Raw genomic sequence first — 22,059 nt, forward strand, 5'->3', positions numbered from 1 at the left:
CCACATGCCGGACTCCTTGAATGAAGGTACGAACTAAAGAGTGAGTGGCTAGGGGTCGCTGACAGAAGACTGCTAAGGCAGACACCTGGCCCTTGATGGAGCTCAAAGCCAACTTCTGCTCAACAACCTGTTGAGAAAAAGCTAAGATACGAGCCACAGAAAAGGATCGAGGATGAACACCAATCGACTCACACCAAGAAATGTATGCTTTCCACTTCCTCGCCTTCACTATAGTAGGGATCACTGATCCAGACAGACCTCTATCTCTCAGTACCTGGCTTTCATTGGCTATGCCATTAAAACCAGTTACTGTAAAGCAGGATGGAAGCTTAGCCCTCAGTACAACTGGTTCTCTTTTAGAGGTAGCTTCCAAGGGACTTTTATGGCCACCAGAAGACTTTCGCCCTCGGTCCTTCGCAGGCACCGCATAAGAGGAAGGTGTTGGCCCCGCAGTGGCACTAGGACGACTGTGGCATCTACCAGAGGAACTCGCAAGGTTGCCACGAGCCTCAGTTACTTCCCGTTGAACTGAACCCGTTGAAGGGGCCGATGTTTGAGAAGAAAAAACTACTAATCTGGTCAGCATTCACTCCAGAGTCAGACCCAGGTAGCCCAATTTCCTGGACAGGGCTAGAGGGGACCTTGGGTAGTTCGGACGTTATCTGAACCTTTACAGGAATTATACCCACACAAGGAGACATAGGGCTCCCCGAAGTGGACAAATTCTGTCCCCCTTCTTTGGTACCCCCCAAAAGGTTCAATTTGTGGACCCCCTTGAGGCTCACGAAGGAGGTCCATGAATCTGGAAACCAGCAAAGATGTCCCCCCACCCCAGCAATTTGTGAGGGCAGACCTTCATGCTGAAGGAGCCTTGTCAGTGTATCCGGAGAAGCCTGCTCTAGACTTACCAGACCAAGATTGCTTGGAACTTCCAGGGAAGACTTGAGAGATCGGTTTGCTTTATCTGCAGTCCTGGGAGCCCAGAAGAATTTCTTATGGACTGAGAAGGAAGGCCCCTGTCTGCGACAAGGCTCCTTCCCTTTCCTAGATTGAGGTAGGAAGGTACTCTTGCAGGAAGGTACTCTTTCCCCCGTGACACCCTTAATGATGTCATCCAGGGTAGCCCCAAACAAGCAGGAGCCTTGAAAGGGCAGATCAATGAGAGCTTTTTAGGGGCTTGGTCTGCCGACCAACTCTTAAGCCACAACACACGCCTAATCACCACCGCTGAAACAGAAAGTTTGGACAGCACAGGAGCTGCACATTAACAGCGGGAACCTGCTCACTACCCAGACCCTGGCGCAAAAGCTTGGCCCATTCAGTTAGGGTCTGCGACACCAGGGCCGAGGCCAAGAATGGCCGCAATGCCGACCCAGCCATAGTAAACATGCTGCGTGCCACAGCCTCCACTTTCCTGTCAGCCGGGTCCTTAAAGGACGGAGATTCCTATACTGGGATCACGGTTGCTTTATTCAACCGGGAAACAGGAGGGTCCACCGCTGGTGGGGTAGTCCACTTTTTTAAAAGTGATTCTTCAAAGGGGTAGCGTACTGAGAAACGTTTGGGGACCACAAAGGGTGACTTTGGTTGTTCCCATTCCTTATAGGTAAACCTATTAAAATAAGGCAGATAAGGAAACCCTTGGTGTGCAAGGTGACTTATGCGTACCAAAGGACACAGTCACATCTGTGGCCCTGTCAGCCACATCCCCCATTTTTAGAGTCCCCCGCACCGCAGTAACAAGTGCGTCCACCAGCGCTCTTTTACTCGCTGTTGAGAATGCAGAGGACTCATCCTCACTATCGGACAGGTCAGGGGGCGAGATATTAAACTCCCCTGGTTGGGCGGCACCAGGCTCAGCATCAGATCAGACAGACTGAGCAGGGGAAGGCGGAGGACGCTTCTTCCTGAGTCTTTGCCCACAAACTACTTCCACCCAAGATACCAATGACTCCAGGACCACTGTCAGCGCAACCATGGGAAGCTGGGGTTCCGAGGGACCTGCCACCTCCATAAGGGGATCAGTGGGTAAGATGTGACCCTGAGGCTTCATAGGGAAGAAGACCCTGTAGTACAAAGGAACTTTGGCACCACTAAGGGACAGCCCAATGGCCAGGGTACCTATCAGCAGAGAGGGAGATACACAAGGACCCCCAAAGACTCAACCTACCAAACGGTAGAGTGCCGCAATTTGGACCCAGCAACACCAGCATCAATTTCATATATCCCGGGACAGGAAGAGACGCATAGGGGAGGAAGAGGAAGGAGGAGGAGCTCTGGCTTTTCCACGAGGTTGCGGCCGTCTCTAGCACCTCACTAGACGAAAAATGGCCGCCGTGATATTGCCTACATAAACATGGCCACCGGTGGGAGACCAGCCAGACCAAGGAAAAATGGCCGCTGTGATGTCATCGGACCATCCAAGCATGGCCACCAGCAATTTGACATGCTGAAGCATGCTGCCAGGATCCTCTCTGTGCCTTCAACATCGCTGCACACTCTGCAAGGGGACCCTCTTCTAAAAAGGCACTGAACGCCACCAGGCAGGGTGAAGATTTAAGGTGACACCGCTGTGCACTCTGCACCGCTGTGCTCTCTGCACTGGGACCGGCAAACTGGGACTACCTCACTTTGCACACACAGCAGGGCAAGCAACTAGGGGTCTCCTGCACTGGAACCCCCCCATACCGCCAGGGCAGGACACACACACCCAGAAGGGAAATGGCGGGGGAGACCCCCAGGGGTCTCTGCTGCCTGCCCTGGGACTCCCACCAATCCAGCCCAGTTTAACCAAGGGACTTAAGGATGGGAGGAGGGATCATACAGGCAGGTCCAACCATCCCTGGAGGGTACCTGCGTCCACCCCAAACCACACAAAGGGGGAAAGGGGGACTGTACTTACTGATCCATGGTTTGGTTGACCCTCCAGACAGAACTCCTTGCCACCGAAGTGGGGGCCATCGGCCAAGGGACCGCTGCGACTCGGACCAGAGCCTGTTCGTATGCGACCCTGCGAGACGTTCAACTCGCAGCCTCTGTCCGTTGAGGCTATGTGGCGGCCGACCTAGCGCATAGCTGTGGTTTGCACGCGCTCGCTGGCTGGACTGGGGAGACCACTGGATCTAGATTATCCAGCCCGTTGCCCAGCCCAGCAGTTGATTGCAGATCTTCCAGGAGAAAATGCATGGAAGAAAGACAAAAAGTAAAATTTGCTAAGACCAAAAGATCCCAGCAAGGAGCTAGGTCCTTACTCCTGACAGAAATAAACTGAATACCTAGAGCAGGGAGGGGGTTATATACTGACTGAGGACAGCCCATGGGCATAGCCAGGTGTTTTTTGTTCTGCTTAGTCCTACTCCTGCAGAGGTGATGTAACCCAATGGTCAAGATTAAGGAGGCACTGTATCCGTAATAGAAAGGTGATTTTTAATAACATAACATTCAATTACAATATGATTAGTGTCGCAATTATATGTGCTATATTATTTTGTATTTATTTGCTATTTTTTTTTCCCCCACGAAAACTTTAATAAAATATGGAAAGGTGCTAAACATCCTAGCTCCTATGAAACAGCACCAGTATAAAGATGAACTGCAGTGTAAATCGGGTGCCTCCAGGATAGAGAACGGGGAAACCCCAGGAGACAACAAAATGAACTTTGAACGGGCAACTCTGTGAATCCGGCTTTCAAGTAAGAGGTATATTTATGTGAAAGACTCTCCAGTTGAATAGACGGGATGGTATAGAGAGATTATAGCCTTTTAATCAGCCAGGATGAAGCAGCCGCCGGTGTATCAAAAGAGTAAAAATAAGAAAAAATGGTGCTGAAGAAATATTATAGCTAAAAGCCAATTAACCACTTCAGCCCCGGAAAGATTTGCCCCCTTAACGACCAGGCCATTTTTTTGCGATACGGCACTGCATCACTTTAACTGACAATTGCGCGGTTGTGCGACACTGTACCCAAACAAAATTAACGCCCTTTTTTCCCACAGACAGAGCTTTCTTTTGGTGCTATTTGATCACCTCTGTGGTTTTTATTTTTTTGCGCTATATATTTTTCTTCTTTTAAAAAAGCAATATTTTTTACTTTTTGCTATAATAAATCCCCCCCCTCCCCCCAAAAAAATATATTAAAAAAAACTAATTTCTTCCTCAGTTTAGGCCGATATATATTATTCTACATATTTTTGGTAAAAAAAAAATTACAATAAGCGTATATTGATTGGTTTGCGCAAAAGTTAAAGCGTCTACAAAATAAGGGCTATATTTATGGCATTTTTATTTATTTATTTTTTTACTAGTAATGGTGGCGATCTACGATTTTTTAGCGGGACTATTTATGATGATGAATATTCTGTCTTTCCTCTCTTGACAGAATGGGGATTTGTATGTTTACACAGACATTCCCGTTGTGGCTCTCATGCCCGCCGGCCACGTGCATTAGGTCCCTCACCATGCAGTGGGCGCCTGCTATAGCTGTTTAAAGGGCCGACATACAGCTATGGCGATTTGCGCAGGAGAGCTGACCTGCCGCAGTAGAATGACGCCGGCTGGACGGCTAGTGGTTAAATGTCCATCTCAAGTCCAGCATGAATATAATGATATAGGTGTCAAACAGGTGGTAAATACAGCATTAGCGGCAGCACCCTTGAGAGCAAAGCAGGGATTCTGTAAGCACGTAAGGTAAAAACAGAGGGTGGCCAGACTAAGTGCAGCATTAAAAACACCTAGGTTTATTAAAATTCCACAACTGGCAACTCACATATTTGTGGAAATGAGCAGGCATGTATAATAATCCATGGCTAAGTGTGGAGAGTCCCCGTGAAGTTTATGTTAGTAGTGGCTCCAGTGCAGCGGAGATAAAATGACCAGGAAGTGGGTGACTGCCGGGACAGCCAGCGTGGAGCGCAAGATGGCGCTGGACCGGAACCGATGTCAGCGGGAAGACCTGATGCCGTGGATAGGGTCAGTAACGTATCCAAGAACCAAACTGAATCGCCATCAATGGTCTGGAGTTTGCTAGGATATACAGTATCTCACAAAAGTGAGTACACCCCTCACATTTTTGTAAATATTTTATTATATCTTTTCATGTGACAATACTGAAGAAATGATACTTTGCTACAATGTAAAGTAGTGAGTGTACAGCTTGCATAACCGTGTAAATTTGCTGCCCCCTCAAAATAACACACAGCCATTAATATTTAAACCGCTGACAACAAAAGTGAGTACACCCCTAAGTGAAAATGTCCAAATTGGGCCCAAAGTGTCAATATTTTGTGTGGCCACCATTATTTGCCAGCACTGCCTTAACCCTCTTGGGCATTGAGTTCACCAGAGCTTCAAAGGTTGCCACTGGAGTCCGCTTCCACTCCTCAATGATGACATCATGGAGCTGGTGGATGTTAGAGACCTTGCGCTCCTCCACCTTCCATTTGAGGGTGCCCCACAGATGCTCAAAAGGGTTTAGGTCTGGAGACATGCTTGGACAGTCCACCACCTTTACCCTTAGGTTCTTTAGCAAGGCAGTGGTCATCTTGGAGGTGTGTTTGGGGTCGTTATGTTGGAATACTGCCCTGAGGCCCAGTCTCCGAAGGGAGGGGATCATGCTCTGCTTCAGTATGTCACAGTACATGCTGGCATTCATGGTTCCCTCCATGAATTGTAGCTCCCCAGTGCCGGCAGCACTCATGCAGCCCCAGACCATGACACTCCCACCACCATGCTTGACTGTAGGCAAGACACACTTGTCTTTGTACTTCTCACCTGGTTGCCACCACACATGCTTAACACCATCTGAACCAAATAAATTTATCTTGGTCTCATCAGACCACAGGACATGGTTCCAGTAATCCATGTCCTTAGTCTGCTTGTCTTCAGCAAACTGTTTGCACCCTTTTTTGTGCATCATCTTTAGAAGAGGCTTCTTTCTGGGAAGACAGCCATGCAGACCAATTTCATGCAGTGTGCGGCGTAAGGTCTGAACACTGACAGGCTGATCCCCCACCCCTTCAATCTCTGCAGCAATGCTGGCAGCACTCATACGTCTATTTCCCAAAGACAACCTCTGGATATGACCCTGAGCACATGCACTCAACTACTTTGGTTGACCATAGCGAGGCCTGTTTTGAGTGGAACCTGTCCTGTTAAACCACTATGGTCTTGGCCACCATGCTGCAGCTCAGTTTCAGGGTCTTGGAAATCTTCTAATAGCCTAGGCCATCTTTATGTAGAGCAACAATTCTTTCTGTCAGATCCTCAGACAGTTTTTTGCCATGAGGTGCCATGTTGAATGTCCAGTGACCAGTATGAAAGAGTGAAAGCGATAACACCAAATTTAACACACCTGCTCCCCATTCACACCTGAGACCTTGTAACACTACCGAGTCACATGAAACCGGGGAGGGAAAATGGCTAATTGGGCCCAACATGGACATTTTCACTTAGGGGTGTACTCACTTTTGTTGCCAGCGGTTTAGACATTAATGACTGTGTGTTGAGTTATTTTGAAGGGACAGCAAATTTACACTATTATACAAGCTGTGCACTTACTACGTTACATTGTAGCAAAGTGTCATTTCTTCAGTGTTGTCACATGAAAATATATAATAAAATATTTACAAAAATGTGAGGGGTATATTCACTTTTGTGAGATAATGTAGGAGGCTTTATTTCAGGCATTTGCAAACGTCAGTGAAGGAAGTCTGTTGTATCTCTGGAGAATAATCTGGGAATCAGGAGATTGCCATATGCAAGATCTTGCTTGTTCCTGGCAGCCGCTAAAAAAAGTTGCAATCCCAGTAGTTCAGAAGCCAGAAAAGGAAAAGTCTCGGTGGCACCCCAGGCACTGGAGTTGGAGAAACATGATCCTTTGTCTCTACCACAAAGGCTGACAGGAGGTCAAAGTGATTTAGACGTGTGGTCAAAAAGGATTCTGCAAATTCCGCCTGCTTAGTCCCCTGCGCCCCCTTCGGGAAACCCAGAGTCCTTGGGTTGTTGCTGCAACGGTGGTTCTCTGGTTCAGTCGCTTTCTCCTGGAGTCCTTTATCCTGCCTCCTGCATACAGATCAGTGGAATCCTCCCCGACAGTGTCCTCCACTTGAGTGATCCCCTCTTCTGCCTCAATATTGTCTATAGAGATGGTTCACATCTTCACTCCATGTTGCCTGAAGCCAAACACCTGAAGCTCAAAAAAGTTCCGGAGCTTTTTTTGTAACTCTAATCAGGCAGATTTGAGTGTTTTTGGAGTGTTTTTATTCTCATAGAAATTAATGAAAATGCGCCGTTTGCACGATTTTGTGTGCATTCACGCTTTTTTGCGTGATTTTCTGCCCAAATGGAAACATGTAAAAAATAAAATTGTAATAATATATGAATACATGTAAAATAAAAATACACAAACAACTAAAAATCATCATAAATAAGTAAAATAAATGAATAATATGTAATACATGAATAAAAATTAACCCCTAAACTTAAAAAATGTATTATTATTATTAATAGTACTAATAATAAAACAATAAACACACAAACCCGAACCAAAATGAGTAGCAGTAGTAGTAATAATAATAATAAAAATGATTAAAACAAAAAATAAAAGAAATAATAATAAAAAAACCCTAACTCCAACTGCTAATCCTAACCCTTACCTAACCTTCACTCTAACCCCTTATCACAAGGAAAAAAATATAATAAAATGAATAATAATAATAATTAAAAAAAAAATAAAAGCTGAAATACCTAGCAACAAATGATGCAACAGATAATAATTTTCTTTACTGGCTAATAAAAACCGGCAAAAGCTCAAAAACGCTGTATAAAAACAACATGTAAGTCGAGCATAAAACGCGCCAAAATTGTGCATAAAAAGGCATGTAAAATGCTGGAAAAGCGCTCAAAGGCGCTACGCTCAGGTGTGAATGCAGCCTCAGGTAGGCGAGGCTGATGTCTGTGCCTAGAAAGTAAATTATTGCGGTCAGTGCCTCCTTGCATTGTAGAGCAAATGTCATTCGGGTCTTTTGTCCATGCACTCTTGCACCTGTGATCCTCCATTGCCAAGTAATGGTATCCCCTGCAGGGTACTCATTGAATGAGTGTGACTGTGTCTCTTTATTAGATCGCAGCAGTAGTGCAGCAGCATGCGGTGTGGAGATGCAAGTGGAAATGCGTAAGCCAGGAGACGTGACAAAGCTACCTCATATCCACCTGAGACTAAGTCTCAGAAGGAGTAAAAAATGCCAGTTTTAAACTGTCCACAAGGAGAATTGTTAGAGCAAATATATAATAGAGGCATTGCATTAAAAGTGAAAAACCATACATTCCTCTGCCTGCTCCGCATACAGTACAGCCAGCTCGCTAGAGCATATACACTGGAGTCCAGTGCCCTAAAAATCAGCGATAATAGACTACAGCAGGTCGGCATCCCTCCACTACACGACCCGCAAAAGAAAAGACTGGAATCCCTCGAGAAGAATGACTTCTACTCACAGCCCCGTCACTTCTCCAGCCAAGATGGCGCCGGCGGATCTCAGCAGCATAAGCGTGGCTTCCCCAGCGCCACAGAGAAGGGCCTGCAGCACTTCTCCCCAGACTTCACTCACCCTCAGCAGACAAATGGCAGAGCCTTCAAGTCCTCCTCTTGTTCCTCCAGCCCAGTGAAAGCCAAGCACAAGCATCAGGAACCGCTTGATCCAGCATTGGAGGTGAGTGACATGGCAGGCTCCCTGGATGATACCAAAGAACTGCAAGAATCTATTGCTGAATTCCCCACTGCAAACCAACCAGTACTAGATACTACGTTAAAAGATATGTTGGTGTCTCTGAGAAGCACACTCCATGCAGTTATCTCACTAGCCCAGCAATTCAAATCAGAAGTGAGTGAAATTGGGGAGAGGGTAACTCATGTTGAACACAAGATGGGTGACTTTGCCTCTACTTTTAATGAGTTGATAGACGCTCATAACACTCATGAGGGTGAAATCACTTGGATGAAATCAAAAATCGCAGACCTGGAAGACTGCTCTAGACGCAATAATGTTAAAATTTGAGGAATCCCTGAAGCGATTAAAAATCCTGACCTGACGACCTTCTTTACAGATGTGATGAAAGCTGCACTGCCTGACCTCCCCCTAGAGGATTTGCTAATTGACCGCATACACAGGCTACCAAAACTAAACACATTCCTGCCCAGGTATACCATAGCCCGCATTCATTTTTTTCCTACCAAAGAAAAATTAATGGTGGCTTTTAGAGATGCTGATCAACTACAAGATCATTTGCAGACGTTCTTGCTGTCTATTGACCTATCTGCGCACACTATGCAGCAACGCAGACAACTAGCCACCATAACAAAACCTCTCAGGAATAACCATATCTCATACCAATGGAGGTACCCGGCGAAACTCCTTGTCACAAAGGATGATCGATTTTACACGATTACTTCTCTAAAAGGAAGGCATTCGCCTATTACGAGGTTGGCAAATCCTAGACCCAGATATTGCTACCACAGACCGATCAATTTCACTGTGCACGGATTCTCCTCACCGCAGAGCCCCTTCCACTAAACAAGGGCCTGGATGAACTAAGCTACGGCTAAGCAAACTTAGCTCCAGCGAGCTTGTATAATGCACAAGCTAATTACCAAGTTCTACAGTTGTAGTTGTCCCCCTGAAAGCTGCAGACTATAACTCGCTCAGGTTCTGGCTAGAACCATACTTTCTTGTTTCCATTTTTGGATTTCTGTTCCCGAGGGAACAGTCGGTTCTACTCCCTCTTCCTTAGCTATTCACCCCCTCACTAATTGTTTGTGATCTACCCAACTACATACCAAGATTTGAATCATAACTCTGGACATTTGATATCCCTTCAAAGTACCTAACAAAATCTTGACACATACTCTCTCCAAGCTCTTTCCTACTGAATAAGAAGTCTAACTACAAAATGCAGTTTAAAATCTCCTCACTGAACGTTAAAGTGGTTGTAAACCCATTACAACCACTTTAACCTACAGGTAAGCCTAGATTAAGGCTTACCTGTAGGTGCAAGAAATATCTCCCAAACCTAAAAGGTTCAGGAGATATTTGCAGAATTAGCGGCACCGATGTCTACGGCGCATGCGCAATAGACATCGGGCTCAGGCGCAGTGATCATGCCGTTAGTGGCGGGACCAGCACGCATGTGCGGGAGTGACATCATCGTGGCTCCAGCCAGTCACAGCTCCAGAGCCACGATACCCGGAGGTCACTCCGGGATAGATGGCGGCGTCGGAGGAGGCGAACGAGGGCCGATGGCTTTGATCTCAGGTAATTCATAATGAGCTAGTATGCTATACATACTAGCTCATTATGCCTTTGTCTTGCAGGGTGTATTTTTTTTTTTTTTCAGAGGCTTTACTTCCTCTTTAAAGGCCAGAACAGCCCAACTAAACAGCACATGGCATGGAAAGAGGCACAACGCTTAATTGTGACATTTTTTGCCTGCAGGAAACACACATCGCCTCATAGAAACCTCCTGCATTCAAGCATTAAAAGTTTCCCCATGTATATTAAGCCAATGCTCCCTCAAAGAAAAGAGGGGTTCTCATTGCTATCATGGACTTGGTTGCATTCTCTAGAATTGGAAGTGGACCCTCTAGAACGGTATTTAGTTCTAGTGGGCCAGATAAATAACGTTCTCTACTCTATCATCAACGTCTACTTACCGAATGTTAGACCGATTTCCGCACTAAACAAGATCTGGAAAAAGATCTAAACCTTTTGTCAAGGACACATTATGTGCGGGGACTTTAACGCAATAGCAGACTGCAAAATGGACATGTGAAGTTCCTCACCAAATCGCTCTCACAGAGCCACCCTGGCAAACTTCCTGAACACCTCTACCCTATTTGATGTATGGTGCTGCCAACACGCCACGGAAAAATATTTTACCTTTTTCTCCCACACCCATAAGATTGACACCTGTATTGATTTTTTCCTAACAGATAAATTTCTTTTGCAGGATGTCCATGAGTCAGAAATTGGTAACATTACGTGGTCAGACCACGCGCCTGTGTCCATTTCACTGGGGGGAGCTGGGGACGAGAGCGAACAGATGGCATAATGATGCAGTGCTGATGGCCCATCCTGAGCACAAGCATCAAATACAAAAAGCACTGCAAGAATTTTTTTGAACTGATCGCTCCATCCACAGCAGACCCCTTCACGCTGTGGAATTCACATAAGGACTTTATACCTGGTGTTATGATGAAGCAGAGTTGCATTGCTAGGAAGCTTAGGACACAGCAGCTGAATGATACACTAACCTCTATAAAACACCTAGAACAATCCCACAAACAAAATCCTCTACCACACACATTGGCGAAACTTACCCAGACAAGACTTGACCTTAGAGCAATCCTAACGAACTAACACCTTAAACTACTAAGAGCATCGGAAGCTAACTTCTATCTTTACAGCAACAAAGCAGGTAGATTGCTCGCAAACCAACTTAAAGATAAAACAGCCAAACGAAAACTACCCCACATATTCCACCCCAAAACAGGTAAAAAATGACTGAATCCGCAGGACATAGCAGATGCCTTTAGCGTCTACTATAGCTCCCTATATTTACTTCAACACCAGGAAGGCACCCCACAACCTACTTCAGAAACAATAGAAAAATTCCTAAACTCAATCGACTTGCCCTCCCTTTCCTTAGAGGACAGGTCACTCCTTAACCAACCCTTTACACAAAAAGAGATTTTAAAAGTTATTCATTCACTCCCACATGACAAAGCACCCGGCTCCAACGGATTTTCCTCCGAATACAATCAATTATTCCACCACACCCTAACTAAACATATGGAGGTGGTGTTCAATGCCGCTGTGTCCAGTGCTTCCTTCCAGGCAGAAATGTTGACTGCAAATATTATCTATATACCAAAACCGGCAAAGGACCCTGCATATGTACAAAACTTCAGCCCTATTTCTCTCCTCAATGTCGACTTAAAGATATATGCAAAACTCATCTCCACTAGGCTCTGTCCTATCCTACCTACCTACTCTTGTTAAATCAGATCAGGTAGGATTTGTGCCAGACCGCCAGGCTCCTGATGCCACTAGACGAGTTATAAACCTCATGCATTAGGCCGAGTCTTCTCGGAGGCCTTCTCTGCTGTTAACATTGGACGCAGAGAAGGCCTTCGACAGGGTTCACTGGGGGTATTTATCCAGTGTATTAGAAACGTTTGGCATACAAGGTGAAATATTTTTATACGGCCCCATCTGCTTATGTATACTCCGAAAGTCTGTTCTCAAAAAACTTTACAATTTCAAATGGCACGAGACAGGGCTGTCCCTCATTTGCTTTGGTAATGGAACCCCTAGCGGAGAAAATTGGGTCCCATAGTGTCAAAGGAATACCAGTAGGAGTAGAACACTATCCTATAACACTTTTTGCAGATGACATTATTCTGACATTAGATGACCCAGTTAGATCATTGCCAGCCATACACCAGATCCTTAACGAGTTCAATCTAGTCTCCCCCTATAAAGTAAATGAAACAAAATCTAGCATATTGGGTATTAATATTAACAGAACCCTGAAAAATTCTTTACAATCCCAGTTCTCATACCCATGGTCCTTCAACACACTGTCCTACCTGGGTATCACTTTAACCTCTCCTCTTTCTAACTTATACAGACTTATTCTAACTTGAAGTGGGAAGGAGGAAGTACACAGAGTCTGGCCGGGCATCTCCCCAGGAGTCACAGGGCTTCCCACTTCAGGGATTAGACCGGTGCAACAACCCAGCAGCACCTGATAAAGCAGCAGAAGGAGCAGAGAGCGGATCCCAGCTACCATGGTCAACCTGGAGTAGAGGCAGGAAGAGACACAGACATAAGTAACCGCCATGGGCCAATGCAGGACATGGATTTCCTGGCTACAGAGGGCGAATCAATCATTTCTTGTCACCTATCAATCAATTCCTAGTGTGATATAGAGCCCAGCTACCACTGTGAGTCGCTTTTTTGTTATTTTTTCTTCTACATTTACTGAGGGAATCATATCTTGAATCTGGACAAAGCAGATCGGTTTCCATCCCAAAGGCCCTGGCTGGGTTTAAGCCATCCGTCTATTTTGTTTGGCGTTCTGGTAAGGGCAACTTACTCTTGTGATTTTTTGGACTGTTATTTCATCTATATATGTTGAAGCATTCTTGCGATCTGGAGTTTTTTTCCATCATAGGAGATATCTGGACTTTATTTTTAATTCTTAGTTTTTATTTCAATTTTTTGTGGCATTCAATTTTCCACCTAAATAACATTTTAGATAACGTAATAAGTATTTAGCGCAGTTTATTATTTTTACATTGCTATTTGGTGTTGTCGGTGTTTACAATTTTTTCCAGCGCGGAATTTTTTATTGTCTACCCTACCATGGGCAGGAAGATTGGCAGCGTTTAAAAAGGTCCATTCTCCCCAAAATCTTATATTTCTTTAGAACATTGACAATTCGAATCCCACCTGCCTTTTTTTTTTAAATATCCAGAAAACTATTCCTACATTTCTGTGGAATAAAGGCAAATCCAGATGCAGTCATGACACCCTTCGGAAACATAGGAAAGCAGGGGGTATGGGAGTACCAGATCTGCATGACTACTACACGGCCACATTATTAGACCAACTGAGGTTCTGGTTTATTAATCTAAACCTTAAACCATGGTGCACCATAGAACAAGCAGTAGTAACACTAGGCAACCTGCAGTCACTTCTACTAGCAAATGCCATAGCCCCTAATCTTAGTATTGGCTTGAGCCACCCCACTATTTCAGCCTCCATACTAGCATGGAAGCGCTTTCTACAACATGGAAATCAAACATCCAAACAAAGGTCCCACTTAACCTAGGAATGCTTAGATTCATCAACCCCAGTATAGCAACTCCCAAATGGGAAGTGAGAGGGATCAAAGAAATCTAATCCATACTTGAGGAATGTAAACTTATCTCGTATGAGGAACTAGCTTCTAAATACTCCCTCCCGAAAGGAGAGTTCCTCACATACGCCCAACTAAAATCCGCCTTAACACCCAATCTAAACTTGGGAAAATAGATTTCTCAGGATGCCTGGGATTTCTGGACATCTCCAAATCCCAAAAAGAAGGGAATTTCACTTTTTTTTACAACTGCTTGCATGACAAACTCACCTTTAAATTATCCAACCCCCTGATCAAATGGGCTACAGAATTGAATATTGATATCCCAGATCACCAGTGGCAAAAAGCAAAAGCAAAAAATACGTCTACTTCTAAATGTGCTACGTACTGGGTAATGGCACAGAAACTCCATCTCAGATGGTACTATACGCCATACATGATAGCTAAATTTAAGTCTGAACAATCTAACCAATGCTGGCGAGGTTGCGGCCTAATCGGTACTCCCTCTCACATGTTGTGGTTTTGCCCCAACGTACGTAGTTACTAGAACTCAGTGTTCAAACTCATTACAAAGCTGACTGGGTTCATAACCAGACCCAACTTTAAACTGGAAATTCTGAGTATTGGAATAGAAAAATTCCCAAGGAGCCTTAAACATGTGGCTATGTATACACTTTTCGCCGCACGATTAATACTCATGAGGAAATGGAAATTTACCACAGCCTCGAATGTTGGCGAAGTAGTAACTCTCACTTCGAGACATACTTTCTGGAACAAATAATGGCTTACAAACTAGGTAGCTTAACCACTTCCCGACCGGTGCACGCCGATGTACGTCGGCAGAATGGCACAGCTGGGCAAATGGGCGTACAGGTAAGTCCCATTGAACTTCCCGCCGTGCCACTGCGTGCGCACCGCCGGCGGCGCGCGTGCCAGGAGCTCTGTGAGTAGGGTCGCGGGTCCCGTGTCACTGATCTCTGCTCCCTGTCATCGGGAGTAGTGATCAGTGACGTGTCACAGCTAGCCTATCCCCCCTACAGTTAGAAAATACTCTCTAGTACTGACTTGACCCCTCCCCGCCGCCTAGTGGTTAAGCCCTTCACTGCCAGTGTCATTTACACAGGAATCAGTGCATTTTTATAGCACTGATTGCTGTATGACAATGGTCCCAAATGTGTCAAAAATGTCCGATGTGTCCGCCATAATGTCGGAGTCACAATAAAAATTGCTGATCGCCATCATTACTAGTGAAAAAAAAATTAATAAAAATGCCATAAAACTATCCCCTGTTTTGTAAACGCTATAACTTTTGCACAAACCAATCAATAAACGCTTATGCAATTTTTTTTTACCAAAAATATGTAGAAGAATACGTATCGGCCTAAACTGAGGAAAAAAATGTTTTTTTAATTATTTTTTGGGGATATTTATTATAGCAAAAAGTTAAAAATAATGCGTTTTTTTCAAAATTGTCGCAATTTTTTTGTTTATAGCGCAAAAAATAAAATCCGCAGAGGTGATCAAATACCACCAAAAGAAAGCTCTATTTGTGGGAAAAAAAGGACAATTTTGTTTGGGAGCCGCGTCGCACGACCGCGCAATTGTCAGTTAAAGTGACGCAGTGCCAAATCGCAAAAAACGCACTGGTCAGGAAGCGGGTAAATTCTTCCGGGGCTGAAGTGGTTAACTAAATTCTATGAGCAATGGTCTCCTGGAGAGAACTCTACAACGAGATATAGCTTAAACCCCTTACAGTCTTCCTGCTGAAGAACACAAATCAGAAGTCCTGATATAAAGTCGTAACATGAGGTAATTGGGTATCCTTCCATTCCCCCCTTCCTTCCAGTTTTTCTTTTCTTCTATACGGTTCAACATATATTTTTTTTATTGTTAAATAAAAAGCATGTGTGGTAGTTTTTCAAATTGACACCCACAGAATGATATAACTAGTATGTTTATGTTATGTTTATTCAGACGGAATAATAATAAGTTCTTTGACATGTGCGTACTAACTCATACATATGCATGTGATATTCTATGGACACCGTTACTAAGTTTTATCCTGTTATCCTGTACTCTTTTGAACCGAATAAAGATTTGAAATAAAAGCCATGAAGTGGTGTCAACATCAAATGGACCACTGCCTTGGACCTGTAAAGCATCTTGTGGCTAACTAAATGTTGCACTTCATGCTAAGTTGAACATGTAACACATAATCCAATACCTGAACCACACATTATAGGCCAGCCGCACACAGTGGGGTATGGGTAAAGTCCCTGAGAGAACACAAATAGGTACTGATCTGGAAACTGAAAGAGCTCAGGGCAAACAGTTCTAAGATCTTGATCTTAGATCCAAGTATCAGAAGAGAAAAAAAAACAAACAAATGGTCCATTATGTAAAAACAGTACCAAATAACTAAAGTCTCACAGAGTGGGAAGGGTTATATAGGTGACCACTATGGGCAGCCCTAGCAAGTTTTTGTCAGTAAACTATCACCTGAAGGTAGCCTTCATATAACCTGTGGTCTATGAATACAAGTCCTGTCTCTTGTATAGTACAATTAAGAGAACTATATTTGTTAGGGAAAAAAATTCCCTGCCAAAGGAGTTTATCCAGCAGCCAAACTGACTACAAGATGGTGTCATAGTAAAATTGTTAGTGCAAAGTCTAAGTGAATTAGAGTGCCACATGTAGGCTATCAAGAACATGTAGTTTCACCAATCTTTGTTTCAAATGCAGAATTTTTCAGACACTCACCTTTAGATGTTGGTGCATACAAAACCGACACATCTTCTTCTTAATCTCCTTAGTGGTGTAAGCAGAAGCTGGGATAAAACCACATTTCGGCTGGAAAGAAATAAATTGACTCATACACAAAGTAAGGACACAGGATTTCACAAATGCTTGTAATCATTTGTATTCCAAATATTTTTTACATATATAATAATCCGGGGATGCAAACAATGTACCTTCTTTATAGTGTAAAGGGAATAATCTTTATTTTTTAACAAACATGTCATATTTACCTCCTCTTCCGGGTCCCCCACTAGCACTTCTGGCTCGTCCCCCTTTCTGAGTGCTCCGATAGCAAGTCACTTGCAATAGAGGCACTCATGCAGACTTGATCCTGAGCTAGACTGTGTGTCCACTGACAAAACACAATGCAGTCCCCCCCCCCCCCACACACTCTCTCTCCTTACAGGCTGTGATTGACAGCAGCAGGAGCCAATGCTTCCTCCATGTACAGTGAGGAGAGAGAGATGTGCTGGATCAAGGCTCAGGCAAGTATGAAGCGGGGGTTGGGGGGAGCTGAACACAGGTTTTTTTTTTATCATAATACAGAGAATGCATGAAGGAAAAAAAAAAAAAAAAAAAAAAAAAAAAAATTTCTGCCTTTCAACCAATTTAAAGGGGTTGTAAACCTTTGTGTTTTTTCACCTTAATGCATCCTATGCATTAAGGTGAAAAAACACCTGGTAGTGACCGCCCCCCAGCCCCCCCGTTTTACTTACATGAGCCCTGGAACTTGACCCGGCAGGGACGCGCTGCCTCTCTGCCTGGGGTTCTTGGCTCTTGATTGGATAGATTGATAGCAGCACAGCCATTGGCTCATGCTGCTGTCAATCAAATTCAATGATGCAGGCTCCAGGGGGCGGGACTGAGTCATACTTTCGGCGGCTATGGACACATGTCCAAGCCTGTAAAAGGTCTGTCACCCTGAGCCCTAAACTAACACTGCCATTGAAGAAGACCTGCTTATTGTATGTTTTAAAAAGCTGGTTGGTACACAATATACATTTAAAAAAAATGTCAAGGCTTTTTTTTTCTCTCTTTCTATATGTTGATTGCAATGCAAAACATTAGCACAAAGGAGGTTAGCTCTTTAATATTGGTCTAAGTTTAATTTGCCAACAGAATGTAAGACCACTAAAGTCAATAAATATCTTGTGCAACGGCAACACAGGGAACCTGAAACCAGTACTAAATACATTAAATAACGTGTACTTGTAATGGTACACAAATGGACTGTAGCACACAGCACCTGGCAGCTTAAGCTGCATAAACAAGGTGCTCTTTCACGAACTATGGGTGCCTGCGCTCATCTGAATGAGGCCTTAGAGCTCTAAGATACCCAATTCCACAAATGGGATACAAAAATCAACGAAGGTCACATATAGCCCTGGTTTAAACTAATGCAATGCGGGAAACACACAAGATTTGCTGCGTTTCCTCACATCACATTGCTTGGCAATCGCACAGTGTCCATGTGATCTGCTGAGGTTGTTAATGTTAGATTAACAACACCCTGAAACAGATTGCAAAAGGCAGTGCCACTGCCAGAATCCCAATTGCATGGGTGTTCACACCCATGCGATGCAATTCAGGTGCAGGGGATAAAAGGGTCCTGCACCATTTTGGTGCAGATGCATTGCGATTTGAGCCATGCAAAATGTATGGCTCAAATCGCACTGCACAGACATTTTGTGTAATGTGCACAGGAATGTGGTGCAATTCCTGTGCAAATCACATGCATGTTTTCCACACACCAAGCTTAGAGATACTTTTTGAAAACATTTAAGAATTTTGTGTAATCCTAGAATATACATATACTGAGACAGTTGAAGTGTTTATGAATCTTAGACATGAAATATGAACAAAGCATATGCCTCTATATCCGGGTTTGGCAAGCAATCAATCGCGAGCTACCTGACGACTGTGGGAAGCCGACAGGTAGACCTTGATCAGGGCTGTGGCGATGCTTTCCCCTGTCTCCGTCGGCATTGCTCTTCAGTAGCAGAGAGGAGCGAGAGGCAAAGCTTTGCAAGTTAACTAGCAGATGATTGGTTGCTAGGCGGTCCTAGCAGCCAATCATCAGTTTGTTAACCGCTTCCCGACCGCCTCACGCAGATATACTGCGGCAGAAGGGCACGTACAGGAAGAATCACGTACCTGTACGTTGCCCTTTAAGAGGCAGCTTGCGGGCACGTGCACACCGTCGGGAGCTCCGTGAGTCGGATAGCGGGTCCCGCGAAATGTCTCAGGGAGTGGAAGAACGGGGAGATGCTAATGTAAACAAGCATCACCCCCGTTCTGTCTAGTGACACTGTCACTGATCACAGCTCCCTGTGATCGGGAGCAGTGATCAGTAATGTGTCACTCGTAGCCATGCCCCCTAACAGTTAGAATCACTCCCTAAGAAACACTTAACCCTTTCCTAGCCCCCTAGTGGTTAACCTCTTCACTGTCAGTGTCATTTTTACAGTAATCAGTGCAATATTATAGCACTGATCAATGTAAAAATGGCAATGGTCCCAAAAATGTGTCAAAATTGTCCGAGGTGTCCGCCATAATGTCGCAGTCACGATAAAAATCGAAGATCGCCGCCATTACTAGTAAAAAAAAAAATTGTTAATAAAAATGCCATAAAACTATCCCCTATTTTGTAGACGCGATAACTTTTGCGCAAACCAATCAATAAACGCTTATTACAATTTTTTTTTTTACCAAAAATATGTAGAAGAATACATATCGGCCTAAACTGAGGAAAAAATATTTTTATATATTTTTTTGGGTGATACTCAAAAAGTAAAAAATAATGCGTTTTTTTTTTCAAAATTGTCGCATTTTTTTGTTTATAGCGCAAAAAATAAAAAACACAGAGGTGATCAAATACCACCAAAAGAAAGCTCTATTTGTGGGAAAAAAAGGACATCAGTTTTGTTTGGGAGCCATGTCGCACGACCGCGCAATTGTCAGTTAGAGAGACACATGGCCGAATCGCAAAAAGTGCTCTGGTCTTTGGCCAGCGAAATGGTCCGGGGCTTAAGTGGTTAACATAAAAAGTTACCTAAAGCAGCTCCCGGTCCCGCCTTCCATCCAGCACCGTGCTGCCTCTCAACTCATGTACAAGTGCTGTAAAATAGGAGCTACCTACAGTTGTGTGTTGGGAGAGACAGGGGAAATAGCTATAGAGGGGCAGAGGATACTACTGGGGGGGGGAGGGGTGTTGTAGAGGAAACTGCTATGGTGGGGAGGGTACTGGGGGGGGTCAGAAGACAATGCCATGGGGTGGCAGAGGGCAGTACAGGTGGAGGAGGCTGCAGAGGACAGATGGGGGCAGAGGACTTTACTGTGTGTGTGTGTGTGTGTGTGGGAGGGGGTGCAGAAGATACTGCTATAGGGGGGGGCAGAGGACACTGCTTCGGGGGGCACAGAACACTACTGTTGGGGGGTCAGGAGACACTACCATGTGTGGGAGGGTCAGAGAACACTACCGTGTGTGTGTGTGCGCGTGTGTGTGTGGGGGGGGGTGTAGAGGATACTGCTATGGGGGGGGGCAGGGGACACTGCTTCGGGGGGGCACAGAACACTACTGTTGGGGGGGTCAGGAGACACTATCATGTGTGGGATGTGTGGGAGGGTCAGAGAACACTACCATATGTGTGAGGACACAACAGTGGGGGGGGGGGGCATAGTATATTACTAGGGGGGGTGATGTGAAAGGAGGCAGAGGACACCTCTGTGGGGGAGGAGATGGCAGGTGATACTACTGTGGTGTGGGGGGGGGGTGATTTTAAGAGGGGGCAGGAGACACTACTGTGACACACTATGTGTTTTTATTGAATGATTTACCGTATTTATCAGCATATAACACGCACGCATCTTCATTTTAGGAGGGAAGTTTCAGGGGAAAAGAAAAAAAAAATTCACATTTTAAATAAAGAACTTTGAAGCAAAATAAGTGTCAGTGCCCATCAATGCAGCCTCACCATTGCCCATCTGCAGCCTCACCATTGTCCATCTGCCGCCTCACAATTGCCAATCAATGAAGCTTGATCAATGCCCATCTGCAGCCTCACAATTGCCCATCAATGTAGCCTGACCAATGCCCATCTACAGCCTCACAATTGCCCATCAATGCAGCTTGATCAATGCCCATATGCAGCCTCACCATTGCTATGAATGCAGCCTGATCAATGCCCATCTGCAGCCTCACCTCAGATTACTGCTGCTTCGGAGGGGAGAGGGAGGGGGGCGGGACAAGCACCATCAGATTACATACAGCAAGAATCTCCTGTTTACTTGGTGGCCTCTTTAATACAAAGTCCCGCCTCTTGGAATGGCTTCTATGATTGACAGAACACAGGTCCAATGCCAGCCCAGGAGACGGGACTTCCTATTAAAGAGGCCGCTGAGTAAACAGGAGATTCTCGCTGTATGTAATCTGACGGCGCTCATCCCGCCCCCCCCCCGTTCCCTCCTAGGCAGCCCAAGTTGCAGTATTGGCGTATAACGCACACACTATTTGCACCTGATTTTCAGGGTGAAAAAGTGTGTGTTATACGCCAATAAATCATCATGGGACACAGAGCAGCCATAATAACTAACTGGATTATACGGCACCTATAAATGGACACTGGCAAACCAAAAAAAAAAAAAAGACAGGAAGTCCTCTCCTAGGAGTTCCGGTAGGTGCTTTACAGGTCCAAGGGAGTGGCTCCATATTCAATGGGACCCGGGCTTTGAAGGTCCAAGAGACAGAGACCCGCCGTGATGGGAGAAGATTGGAATCTAGCTTTTTAGCAGAATCTTGCAGTGGGACTGGTGTTTTAAAAGCTTTTTTGCACTTGTTAAACTGTAAGATAATGTTCAGTCTCTTACCTTTTTTTTTTTTTTAAGAATCAGGTGACAATTTTTTTCTGTCTACTGGGGCGGAGGCGCTTCTTCTGTGGAGCTTCCAGCCAGGTTGATCCTATCATGAGGCGGGTGGTTCTTTGGATTTCCCCACCCCTGTGTATCTAGTTCTTACGCCGGCATCTTCGGTGGCCCTTTCCCGCCATTGTTTATGTGGTCGGAGGGGACGTGCACATGCACGAGGGATGTGCACATGGGAGGCGCGAGAGCTGCACAGGACACTACAAGCGTGCACGCCGGACATGCGCAGTAGGGGCGGAAGCGGCCATATTAGGAGCTGTTCCAGCCCTAGGCTTCTGTAAGCAGGCTGTAGGGGACACAGAGTGGCATCAGCTGGGCACGCGAGTCACTGGTCCTGTAATAGCTGTGTACTGCAGGGACTAAACTGTAAAATTTACAGAGCAGTTGAAGTGCATAAAGGTGGTGTTTTCTTTATCTCAAATTTG

General features: G+C 44.9%; 1 protein-coding gene across 8 annotated transcripts in view; it reads right to left on the reverse strand.

Annotated features, from left to right (window-relative positions):
* Window positions 1-22,059, reverse strand: part of IPPK (inositol-pentakisphosphate 2-kinase) — a 1,128,404-nt gene that overhangs the window by 728,587 nt on the left and 377,758 nt on the right. For 7 of the 8 annotated variants that reach the window (XR_012235280.1, XR_012235279.1, XR_012235281.1 and 4 more), the window contains exon 6: window positions 16,676-16,765. The exons of the other annotated variant lie outside the window; for it this stretch is intronic. Coding sequence is in view for 4 of the 7 variants with exons in the window: in XM_073592666.1 (XP_073448767.1) it covers window positions 16,676-16,765 (90 nt within the window). In the remaining 3 variants the exon portion in view is untranslated. The remainder of the gene's footprint in view (window positions 1-16,675; window positions 16,766-22,059) is intronic. 8 annotated transcript variants of the gene reach the window in all.

Source organism: Aquarana catesbeiana, linkage group LG07, assembly GCF_042186555.1.
Source record: "Aquarana catesbeiana isolate 2022-GZ linkage group LG07, ASM4218655v1, whole genome shotgun sequence".
NCBI lineage: Eukaryota > Metazoa > Chordata > Amphibia > Anura > Ranidae > Aquarana > Aquarana catesbeiana.